Source organism: Phyllostomus hastatus, unplaced genomic scaffold (assembly GCF_019186645.2).
Source record: "Phyllostomus hastatus isolate PE091 unplaced genomic scaffold, TTU_PhHast_1.1 phas_scaffold_345, whole genome shotgun sequence".
In the NCBI taxonomy this organism is placed as follows: Eukaryota; Metazoa; Chordata; class Mammalia; order Chiroptera; family Phyllostomidae; genus Phyllostomus; species Phyllostomus hastatus.
In genome coordinates, this window is record NW_025334024.1 from 3,651,651 (window position 1) to 3,663,700 (window position 12,050).

Here is a 12,050-nt window from a genome sequence, read left to right on the forward strand (position 1 = left end):
CGTCACTGACGGGCGGTTGGGTGTGTCACCTCGCGGCTGCTGTGAGTGGTGGTGATGCGGCCACCGCTCATAAAGCTCACGTCACTCAGCCTCGATTGCTTGGCTGCCTGAAGGACCTACTGTGTGCCCAGGTTGCACGCTGCATGGCCCTGTCTAAACTGCCTGTGAGTGGAGGGAGGGTGGATATTCACGGTCTGGAGCCAAAAAAGTAAAGAACTAAAGCACAGATACCCAGGGTCCCTATTCTTCAAGGCAGAGGCTGCAGCTGCCGGGGGCCAGGCTGGGGTCAAAGGCCAGGTGGGCTCTGGTCCTCCAGGACTCGGGGAAGATGAGAGTAGACACCTTCGGCCCCATCCTGCACCAGCTTCCGGGCCTCGGGGACAGGAGCACCTGACAGCCCCACTCCCCTCCCCCCTTCTCTAGTCTCTGCGTCAGCCTCCTTTCTAAGAATGAGGGAGCTCGGGGGGAGGGGGGGACCACCTGGGAGGCCATCCACAATTAACGCCTAATCCTGCGGAGCCAGGCCGCCAGCCAGCCAGCCAGAGGGCCCCATCGATCCCTGACCACGCACCCGCCAATTAGCGACCCTTGTTCGGAGGTGGCGGCTGTGGCTGCGGCGCCGGCCGGGCCGCGCTCACTGTCATTAACTGGAGGCATGCGAGCTGGAGATGACAGGAGGCAGAGTGCTCAGTGTCACCTCTGTTGTCTGACCTCGGGGATTAGCGCCCGCGGCCACCTGGGCACACGTAATTAACAGCTGAGACCCCAAAGCTGGCGTGGGGGAGGGGACGTGAGGCCTGAAAACAGAAACTACAATCCTGCAGCAGCCCCAGCAGCTCGGGTCCGTGCACTTAACCAGCCCTGTCAACGAAGACTGAGCACCAGCCGCACGCCCGGAACAGAGAGGGCCGGGTCACGACTGGACCCCCGCGCCCCCCTCGCCCGGGACGGACGCTGCGGAGTGCGCAGGGCCTGACCCCGAGCTGAGCGGGGCCGCTTGGCTCAGAGGGGTGACAGAGGCAGAACGTGTGACCATCTGAAGCACTGCTCTGAAAAGAGACCCTCGCTCAGGCCATCATCTCGAGAGCCGCGTGGGGCTGGCAGGGCAGCACCACATAGCTCTGTTCGGCGCCGGCAGGAGGCAGCTCCGGCGGAGCTCTGCCCCGGTGCGGGTGGCAGCCTGAGACTGGCGCCAGGCAGTGAGCAGGAGGACCCTCTGCTCCGCTTGCCGGCCCCCACCCCGTGCTCCCTTCTTCGGCCATGGTTGGGCCCCAGGCCATCCTGAACTGGTGTCTGGGCCAACCTTACACAGTGAGAATTCTGTCAGGCTGTCACGGCCCTGGGGACACCAGGACTCTGGCTGGTGTCTGAGTGAACCCTAGGCCTGGTGTGCACAGCGGTCCCGGTGGGAGACACAGCCTCCTGCGACACAGCCTCCTGCAAGCCCTGCATCTCTCCAGGCTGCTCCTCTGCCACCCCCATTTCCAAGCAGGGCTCAGGAACCCGGACCTGGCAGACGCACACCATCTGGATGCAGAACAGGGCCTGGCCGCTGGGTCCCACCCCTTTGCACACGAGGCCTGGGGCAGCTGTGGCACCCACAGGAAGGTTCCCAGTGTGATTGCCCCAGTTTTGGTCCTGCCTCCTCTCCCTGAAAGGTCCCCAAGGGAACGGGACCAGTGGACCCTGAAATAAAAACCCAACCTGTGTGTGCCTGGTGGGAACGGAAGCCCATGGGGCAGGGAGACGGAGGTCCCCTCAAAGGCACACGGTGGAGCAAATGGGCTGGGAGACCCTCTGGACTCACGGCAGGCCTGGCCCAGCGGGGACAGCCGGGCACGGGGCACAAGCACAGCCGCCCCGGGTCCGGCTAAAGTCCAGGAAGAACCTGCTGGAAGACTTCAGGGCCTCTCCCTCCTGCCAGCCAGCCAGCGGGAGCTTCTCCACGGGGTGGAGGTCAGGGACAGAGTCCCCGCCCCACTCCATGGCCACCAGCATGCTCCTGGCCTGACTTACTGTCCTGTGACTGCCACCAAACCCAACCCAGCAAAGGCGGGAAGCAGGTCTTCATTACCAAGTGCATTTCCAGGGACGGATGACTAGTCGATGAAGATGGAGAAGGGCAGCAGACTCCTGACTGAGGGGCAGTGCCGCTGTGCTGGGGTGCACAAGCATCCAAAAGGGGCGCACTGCGGGGGAGGTGGGGGCGAGGAAGAGGACAGGGGAGGCCTCACGCTCTGAATAGCCAGGGCCGGGTACCGTCTGGCAGCCCACCGCTCTGGTCACTTCCACTCCACCCAACCCACCTTCCCTCCGTCCTGCCCAGGGCTCAGCTCCCAGGCACATGTGCCTGTCTCCCTTCGGAATCCCAGCCCGGCGGACGGAAGAGAAGGGAGAGGCTCGAAGGGCACCCCCGGGGTAGCTCACACCTGCACAGAGACAGACGGGGCTGCAGACACCCACAAGGAGACGCCGCCTCGCCAAGCCCGCCAGCCGCACGGCTGACACACACCACACACGCACACACACGGTGAGAGCGCCAGGCGGCCTCTCTCCTCCCTCCGTGTGCTTTGTCGCTGTCTTTGACGGAGGCAGATTTCAGGCGGCAGCAGGACAGGAGAGTCCCGCCCTCGCCCAGGATGTTTCGTGGGGGGTACACTGGTAGGCAGGGTCACACCTCCAAACTGAAACAGCGGGAGGAACGCTCCCCAGCCTCCCTAGGACTCAGAGATGGGGCCTCGGTAACCAGACCCGCCTGCAAAGCCAGTGACAAGACGAGGCAGGCAGCCAACAGACGCTGGGGAAGGAAGCTGGCTAGGGACCCGGCGTTCAGGGCTCTGGACCTGAACGAGGGCTAGAAATTCAAGTCCAGCTGCCACCACCGCCACCCTTGTCATCCGCCTTGTGTCAGATCCAAATAAAACCAGGGAGCTTGGTTGTTCCACAGGCGATAAAAATGGTCCTGGGCTCTGCACAGATGCCAGCTTGGCGAGGCCGCTCAGCCGTCCCACAGGGCTCAGGAGGGCACTGTCATGTGCCCAGCACCCTCTGCTGGGAGGACTGCACATGGGCTTTGAATGGGCCGACAAGGCTTCAGAGCCCACCCTTGCTCCCCCAACCTCGTCCACAGCTGCCCGAGGAGGCCGACCCGGCCTGCACAGCCCAGCCCCTGGCCCTCCCACGGGTAGAGGAAACACGTGGTGTGACCGTCGGCCTCTGGAAGAGGCAGGTGGCGCATGCAGGGATGGGAGCAGATCAGAGTTAGGATGGGTCCGATGTGCCCCCGGCAGTGGGGCGGGGGGGGGGGGCAGGGCCCTGGGCGTCCCGAGCATGTCCCCCGTCCCCCTCCCCGGCAGCGAGGACACGGCAGGCTCTCAGCTCTGCAGCCCCGCCCCCAGCAGACGGCCACTGCGGCCCCACGGGAGGCGCCTGCTGTGATGCGGAGGCGAGCAGATTGCCACACAGCTTGTGAGAGCTGCCGCCTGGCAGCAGCCCCTGCCCTGTCACGCTCAGGGACGGCGGGGACACGGGCTACCAGACCTGCCCTCTGTAGGGGGCAGATGGGCAGGGTCAGGCTAAGGAGGCTCCCAGGGCGAGGCGAGCGGCTGTCAGACCCCAGCAGGGCCAGGCCGGTGTGAGCATGAACAAGGCCGTCTCACACCTCTGCTCAGCCACTCAGCCGGCACCTGCGAGCCCACGGGGTGACCTGGGGATACCCGGTGTGCCCTGCCAGGCCTGGAGGGGACTGGGAGGCTCAGAGGGGTCAAGACCCGTGACAGCAGGTCTTGGGACTCCTCAGCTGAGATTCATTCCCTAGTTGCGGGGGGTGGGGGGGTGTCTGTCCAGAAGAGGTGCTGGTGGCGGGACCGGTGGGGAGGGAAGGCCAGGCCAGGGCTGGAGCTGGCCCAGCAGCTTCCAAGGCAGAGGAAAGGTGGCGTAGCTCAGGGGGACACCATTTTGGTGACCGGGATAATGAGGGACTGGATCCACCAGCTGGTGACAGATGCCAGGAGTGCAGCTCATGTGACACCTCGGTTCAAGATGGAGCCCCCTGGCCTGTCACTCACAGAGGGTCCCCTAGGTGCACTGAGGTCAGACCCAGACGTGTGGCCGAAGACACTGTGTGGTGTGGGCCTGGTCACTCCCTTTCTTCCAAGGAGTAAACACAGGGACCTGGTGACAGAGAGAGGCCACCCTGGGCCTGGACGTGTCCCCCACGGTCGGCATGGGCAGCCGTCCTGCAGCCCAGACGGCCCTGCTCCAGTTCGGCCACCCCGAGGCCCGGCGCGCAGCTGCAGTGTCCTGGAGCGCCCCACTCAGGATGCACTCGCGTTCCCAGGCCGCCCCCGCCCCTGTGAGGGCCCTCAAGCCCCTGGCTGGGCTGCTTGGGATGGGAGGCAGCGGGGCAGAGCAGATGGTAGTGGTGTTTGTGGTGGGTGGGGGAGGGGTGGCGGTGGTCAGGGCAGAGGGGACGTGACGGCCTCGGTGGCCCTCGGTCAGGGCACACAGCTGCGACGCCTGGAGCTAGCGTGTTCTCCTGCAAGCAGCCAAATCTACCAGGCCCAGGTGCTACCCCCACCCTGATGGGAGACAGAAGCTCAGAGAGGGAAGGCGTGGCCAGGGTCACAGCCAGGACGTGAACCAGGACCCCTAACGCTCAACTCATTAGCCTTTCCTAGGTGGGTGGAGGGTCACCTCCCCCAGGGGCAACCAGCCTCCAGGGGCTGCACACCAGCCCGCACTGGCCACAGGGGACTGAGCAGGCCGGTTTCGCAGCAGTGGAAGGAATGTGCACTTCGGAGCCTCGGGAAGGAGAAATCCCCACCGAGGGCTGACACCTCCCTCCACAGCCTCTCTCCAGGGCAGAGAGACGTGGGGCCCAGCAGTTACTGCCTCCGAACTGGATTTCTAAACGGCACCCTCAGGACACGACGTGAGGAGAGAATTAGCTGGGGAAGCAGAGGGAAGGCTCAGTGTTCCTGGCTCAAAATAAGACGCCACTCCCACAGCAGGGGAGGGGGGGAGGGGTGCAGGGGTGCAGTGGAGAGGGTCCACGGTGACCCGAAGGCACCCTAGGCAAGGACAGGCGCTCACTCCGGCAGCCAGTGGCTGACGAAGCCTCAGTCGGCACAGCTCTCCCAGGGGTCTGTGGGGGCGGGGTGAAGGGGCAAAAGGGGCAGAAGAAGGGGCAGAAGGGCGAGGGGCCTGCAGCCTCCCTCTCCCAGCGCCTCCCCGGGCAGGTCTGGAAGCTGCGCTGGCTCCAGGCGGTAGCTCTGCCCATGAGGAGGGGGCTGCTGGGAGCTGGAACTGGGCCACCTCAGGCCTTTCACCCTGTCGTTGGTGGGGGAGGGGGGCCCTTCTGAGAGAGGAGGCCTGGCCCTGGTGGGGGAACCGCAGGCTACAGTGTCCCGGGAGCTGCCAACCTTCCCCTCCAGGGCTTATGACATGGGGCCTGGTGCTCAGGGTTGTCCACCAGCAAAATGAGCAGAGAACAGAGGCCAGGGCCACGCTGAGAACTGGCAGGGGAGGGGGGGACACACACAGCATGTGCTCACTGAACGGTCACTGCCATGACTGGGGAGGGGAGTGCCCCTGGGGCGGGCACCCCCCGAGGCCTGGGAGTGGGGGTCCGGCGCCGTCTGGCCACATGGCTGTCGAGGCCCCGGCAAGAATGGAGCCCCGAGTTGCTGCGCTGCGCCCCAGAGGGGCCCGGCCACGCCAGGCTGAGCACGGGAAGGCAGCCACAGATGCTGCGCGGCTCCACAGAGGGAAACCCTCCAGCACAGCACGCGAGTGGGGGGCCAGGGCTGGGACATGGGGTGGGAAACGATGGCTCGTGGATCCTGGTTTCTTCTTTTCGGGATGACGAAAACGTTCTGGAATTAGTGGTGATGATTGCGCAACTCTGAATGCATGAAAAAAAAAAAAAAAAACCCCACACTGAATTCTCCTCCTCAAAAGGGTGAATTTTATGGCATGTGATCTAAAAAATTAACTGCCCCAGGCTTCCAGAGGCTCACACGAGCATCTCCCCTACACCCTCCAGCAAGGCAGAGACCACTGAGTGGGCCCGGAACCTCCGCAGCGGGCGCCGGGGGCAACAGGGGCCCGCCCCCACGGCAGTCACCACTCAGGCTGTGGTCCTCCCTCCCTCCCGCCCTCCAAGGCCACCTGGAGAGCCCTAAGCAGCAGAGCAAGGGGCACGGGGTACATCCTCACCAGCTGTGTGACCTTAGTTCATAATCTGAGCTCTCTGAGCCTCAGTTTCTCCAGCTGTACAATGGGCCAACTTGGGCTGTCAGCCAGTTCTGCAGATGGAGACACCAAGGTCAGAGCTAGGGTGATCCAGCGGGAAACACAGGGACCAGGCACAGGGTGTGACCCAGAGGGCACTCTGCGTCTCATTTCCTTAGACCAAGGCCCAACTGGGGCTGACCTGCTGGAGAATCACAAACGGAGCTCACAGCGACGGCTTCAAACTCACACTTCGCTTGTGGCTGCCACAGCAGAACCTGAGAAGCAGGGCCTCCCAGAGTCCAAATACTGCTGAGTCCACGGTCCACTAACACTCAGTCCCCTGACCTCGGCTTTCTCGGCAGGAGGCGGCGGATAACCTCTGGAGGCCACTGGCAGACACCATGCTGCGACACGGTAAGAGCTCAGACCAGAGTGGCTCAGCCCTCTCCCCGCTCCCCCGACAACTTCCCAGGGTGTCGCACGAAGCGCCCGGGCCAGCAGTACACTCTGTTCCCAGCCAGGGAGGCCTAGCAGCCCCCTGCCCACTGGCTGCCGCTGGCCCCTCACCCCACCCCGACGCTGGGCCAGCCTGTGGCCCTGGGGAGGAGACAAAGGGCCGTCGAGGCAGCGCCTGCTCTGCGCCCGCAGCCCGCACGTGGGCCCACGTCTGCAGGCCTCTCCACCGCCTGCCTCGGCAAGGAGGGACACGGCCCTTCACTGCCGTACCCTCTGCAGATGCGGGTGTCGCTCCAGGACTGGAGCCCAGGGGCCGGGAGTGGCTGCAGCTGCTTGATGAAGCCCTGACACTCAGGGCGACTCAGCCCAGGCGGAACCAGCACCCTCCCACGGGCCGACAGATGCAGCTTTGAAAGCCACGCCAGTCCTGTTCCTTTGCCTTCTGGAACACTCTTAGAGAAGACAGCCCAAGCAGGGAGCTGCTGGGCAAATCCCCCCAAGAGGCTTCTGCTAGCTCTGAGGTCTGAGACCCCCCAAGCCTCGACTGCACCTCAGGTTCCCAGGGGGCGCTGCTCCCGGGACGCGCTGCAGCCCGTCTGGGCTCCGTGGTCTGGGGCTCGGGGGCCTGCTCTGCGCATCTGCGCTCCAGCTGTGAGGTGCACGTGGCCCCAGGCAGCTGGGCCTCTCGGCTCTGGCGGGGCTCCTGCAGCCTGTGGCTCAGACGTGGCCATGGTGTCCCCAGGCAGGCGTGGAGGGTGAGGAGGGGTGTGCGCACAGGGACGCGGAAGGTCTGCTGGCAGCCATACTGCCCGTGAGGACAGAAGAGCCCACGGCGGGTGGACGTGAAAACAGGCCCCAGCAGCCCTCCCTCCCTCCCTCCCGGGCCAGTGCCACCCCGCTCATCAACTCTAAGCTCACTCCCCTCACGCTTCCTCCCCCGTCCAACACCAGGCAGCAGAAAGGGCCTGGGGAGGGGCGAGATTGAGTCAGAAGGCCTCCAGTACACTCCAGTCAGGGCAAATGTCCGTCCCACTGCAGATCCCGTAAAACCCGACACAGCTCCTTTCCCCGCACACGTGTTTTCGGGGCGCCCCCAAGGGCCCAGGAACCCCGATGCTGAGCCTCGGACCTTTGGGGCGAGGTGGATGACAGGCAGCGGCACCCACTGTGCCCACTTTCTCTGCCTCAGGTGCTGCCCCACCCCACCCCCACCCCCGCCTCCTGGCAGCAAGTCCAGAGGGCACCGAAGAGCCCCGCGCCAGCCAGACTCCACACGGGCCTGGGTCTCCTGGCAGCTGGGCTGAGAACGGCCCCACCCCCCACCGAACCAGCGGCCCCTGACCAGCACTCACACAGGCAGCTGGACAGTCAGCCCGGGCAGGGCCTGCAGGCAGGGGCACAGAGCGCCTCACGGTACGAATGAGAAGACTGAAGCTCAAAGAGGACCGGCATTTGCAGCATGACACACAGTAGGCCACTGCCGAGACACCAGGAGCCAGGGCTCTGAACCTCTGGAGGACACCAACTTCTGCCCACGCCACCAAGCCAATTCCTGCCTCAGGGAGTTAGAACCTGGTGGGCTCAGCTGCCCCAGACACTCCTGCTCCAGGGTCACTCAAGTTTCCAGAGACTGTTCGTTGGCACGTCTGAAAGGGGTGCCAGAGCCTAGAGCCACTGGGCTCTCTGGGAACAGGTGACCTGGGGCATGAGCTCCCCAGGAGCAGCCCAGGGGCTCCAGGGGGAAAGGTCAGGGCACGGCACTCCCCCTGCAGCCCCTCAGGGCTCTGGTGGCCCAGCACGTCCACCTGCCTCAGCCTGGGCCGCCGGGCGCACATCCCGGCTGCCGATGCCCCCAAGGTGGCTTCTGCAGCCAAGGAAGGACAGAGGGGGACAGAGCGAAAGCAGAAGCCAAGCAGAGGTGCCCGTGGCTGGGTAGGCTTGGGGGGCTGGGCGGGGTCTGGAGGGCCTAGACCTCACGGTACTGTCCCCATCAGACAGAACCGGCACAAGGAAACCAAGAGTAGACTGGAGCCCTGGCTCCGCTCGTGGGGGACCAGCTGCCTCCTGGGCCGCCCACTGTCCTCCTAGGACTCGAGAGGTCTGTCTGGTGGGAAGGCGGGGGGCTCCTCTCCCTCCCTCGGCTGTGGCCTGGTGGGCGCCTCTTACCTCTGGGCTCCTCCGCCTGTTTGGCGAGCTTGCGCAGTGCAGCGGCAAAGCTGGAGGACGGCGCGGCCTGGGCCGACAGTGCACTGCTGGTGGCGGGGCTGCCACTGGGCACCAGGGCGCCATTGAGCGGTGAGGGGGTGAGGGGGTTGACGGTGGCGGTGGTCCTGGTCGCGGTGGAAAGCATTCCTAGTGAAGGGGACTTGGGCTCATGGCTCATGCCTGAAACAGGAAGAGAAGAACCAGAGGTCACCCAGAGAGCAGGAGGCCAGCACCAGAGCGGGGTCCGGGGGCTCAGGGGTCTGGCCAGCAGGTGGCATGCAGGGAGCAGGAGGCCACGTGGCCCCAGAGAACAGGCAGGTGAAGCAGACAGAGCCAGCGCTGCAGAGAGAGTGGGTCTCGAACCCGGAGTCCAGCCAGAGCCCCTGAGGGTCCAGGCACACCCTCATCCTCCTGGATCCATAATTAAAGAGCACGGTATGCCCAGGAGCCCAGTGATTCCAGAAGCCTGAGGGCTCAGCCCCAGAGAACCCAACAGTACCAGGAATCGCCCCTTGCTGGGTCTCAGGGAGGGAGACTGAGGCAAGGGGCGGGGCCAGCCCTCTGACAACACAGAGAAGAATGCCTGCAGAAAGGAAAAGGGCCCAACTAACAACCACAATGAACACACGCAGGCCAGCCCTGCACGATGAGGAGGGTTCCGCCAGGCCTCTGGCGGCACAGCACCAGTGAGGCAGGCACAGTACTGTCCCCACTTGGAGAAATGGAAACGGAGGCGCCGACTGTGTGGACCCGGCATCTGACCTACTAAGCAGGCTGGCCTGCAGACCCTGCCTGTCGCCACCACGTCCTCCTGAGTCCCAAAGCCACCCAGGAACCCCGATGGTCTCCAGCTGAGAAGGGGCCTCAGACAACAACCTGCGGAGGATGGGGCCACATCAGCAGCCGAGGGAGAAGCAGGGGGCAGGACACAGCAGCCAGACCCCACTGTGGTTCTTGCACCAGGCACAGGCCCTGCCTGGAGAGGCAGAAAGTTCAGAACTGTAAATCTAACCGCCCTCCATGGGGAAATGTCCTCCCCACTGGGGCTAGGGTCAGGCCACGCTGGCCAAGCAGCTGTCATCCAGCAGGGTGACATCAGACTCCCTGCAGGAGGACTTGGCCACCTAAGAGCCCCCAGCCTTTCCAGCCCCATTCAAGTGTCAGGGAGGAGGCTAAACCCCCCCGCTGCCCTGCAGGCCAGATCGATAAAGGTCCAGCTCCGGCTGGGCAGAGGCAGAGACAGAGAGAGGGCCGTAAATAAGTTTCCCATGAACGCCGCCTGCCCTCCCGGGGCCGCCTGCCCAGGCGCGACCCACTCCCTCGCTGAGCTGCGTCCCAGGGGAGTAAGTCAGGCCGACAGCCTCGAGGCTGACCAGGGGGACAGGTTAGGGTTAGGAGCAAATTACCTTCCAAACCCACAGATGGAGACCTGGGAACGCGGTGGCGGCATCTGGGGAGGGGTCCCTGGAATCATGGGGGTGGGAGCCGCACCATCACAGAACGTCGGAGGACACAACAGGACGGGAACTTGGGAGCGAGGCCCGCCCCCGGCTGTGACCTCACCCCCCTGCCCCACGGCCCGCCTCACTGCTGCCGTACACTGAACCAAGTCCACACCCGTCCCCGCATGGCCGTGTGAGCACAGGGGACCCCAACAGGGCAGGCCCCCGAGACCTGCCGTCCGCTGCCCCCAGAACCAGACATGAGAAGCCACCTGCCCCCCTGCCCCACATGTCCTAGGCCCCAGCCCCACAGAGACAGAGCTAGGCCATCAGTCTCCTGCTGAGCAGGAACAGGAATCTTGGGGGCACAGGCGGGTGGGGGGGGCGCGCTGATGCATAAAAGACAACATTGAGGCAGGCGCGATCTCGAGGGAACGCCATTCTTTCGGGTGAGGGCTTGTACCTCGGAAACAAAGGACCCCCACAAGAGCCCCCGCGCCCACAGCCAGCAGGCTGGCCTCCCAGCTGCCGGCAGGTCACGTGGACAGCAGCGCCTGCAGCGGCAGCCCCACTGAGTGGCCCAGGCTGACCCCAGGTTGACCCCTGGGGTCCCCCAGCAGCCAGACTGCCAGAAAGCACAGGTTTCTGACAAGAGTCCTTTCTCAGCCAGGCCGGCACCCAGCCAGCCACTCAGGGACTGTTGAGCACCAGGGACAACGGGCTCCGGAAGCTTGGCCCCAGGCTGCCTTCAGTGCCGCCCCCCGCATCCCTCCCCTGCCCAAGGACAGCGAGCACAGACAGGATGGGAGGTGCACCAAGGCCGGGAGGGAGCAGAAAGCAGGGGCCTGGAGGTGAGAGCTCAGCACTGACTCAGCTGCCAGGCACCTGGGGCTTTATCTGGCTCTGCAGCCTCCGGCCGTGTGACTTGGGCAAGTCCTTCCCCCTCTCCGGGCTGCAGTCTCCGGGACTGTAAAACGGAGATGGGGGGACGTCTACCTCACCGAGGTCAATCCGAACAGGGTTCAAGGAGCTACCTTTTATGTGTGGGGCTTCAGAGCAGGGCAGGCACACACCAGAGACCACGAGTTACTAAACTGTCCACCAGCCAACGGGGGTGAAACTGCCGTCCTGGGTCTGCAAGGCTGAGGGGCTGGCTGAGGCCACACGGGTCAGGCTCAGCAGGTCAGGGCAGAAGCTGCTGATTCATGTCTCCTGCTCTGAGGCTTTGAGGGAGGTGGCGTCAGCAGGCGATGCACCGCTTGGGGTGGGCACCCCAGCTCCCTGCCCAAGAGCCCTCCCCCCGCTGCGGCCTTCCCCCCAGGCCTGGGGACAGCCAGGCTCAGCTTGGCACGTACACCTCGGGCAGAAGGCCAGTCCCACGTCCCTGAGGGGGCAGCAGTGGCAGCTGGCGTGGGCTGGCACACAGGACACCCCAAGATAGAAGCACTCGTCCTATGGCCCACAGGGGACACCGAGGATGTGCCCCTCCCACAAGAGCAGATGTGGGCAGTCCACCGGTCCTCAGGGTCCTGCTCGGCGCCCACTCAGTGGGTGGACTGGGGGGTTGTCTAGAGATACTAAGTGGCGTGAGATGGAGGCCCGCCCCTGCTGAGCCCCAGGCAGGGCATGCGTGAGCACCTGACCAGGTGCTCGGAGGAAGGCATCACTACAAGGGGCGACGTGGCAGAGGAGGTGTGCTTGGAGGGGCCC

General features: G+C 64.8%; 1 protein-coding gene across 10 annotated transcripts in view; it reads right to left on the bottom strand.

The window, feature by feature from the left end:
* Positions 1-12,050, bottom strand: part of GSE1 (Gse1 coiled-coil protein) — a 412,948-nt gene that overhangs the window by 28,201 nt on the left and 372,697 nt on the right. For 7 of the 10 annotated variants that reach the window (XM_045818789.1, XM_045818790.1, XM_045818788.1 and 4 more), the window contains one exon: positions 8,860-9,078. The exons of the other annotated variants lie outside the window; for them this stretch is intronic. In XM_045818789.1, coding sequence (XP_045674745.1) covers positions 8,860-9,078 — 219 coding nt within the window. The remainder of the gene's footprint in view (positions 1-8,859; positions 9,079-12,050) is intronic. 10 annotated transcript variants of the gene reach the window in all.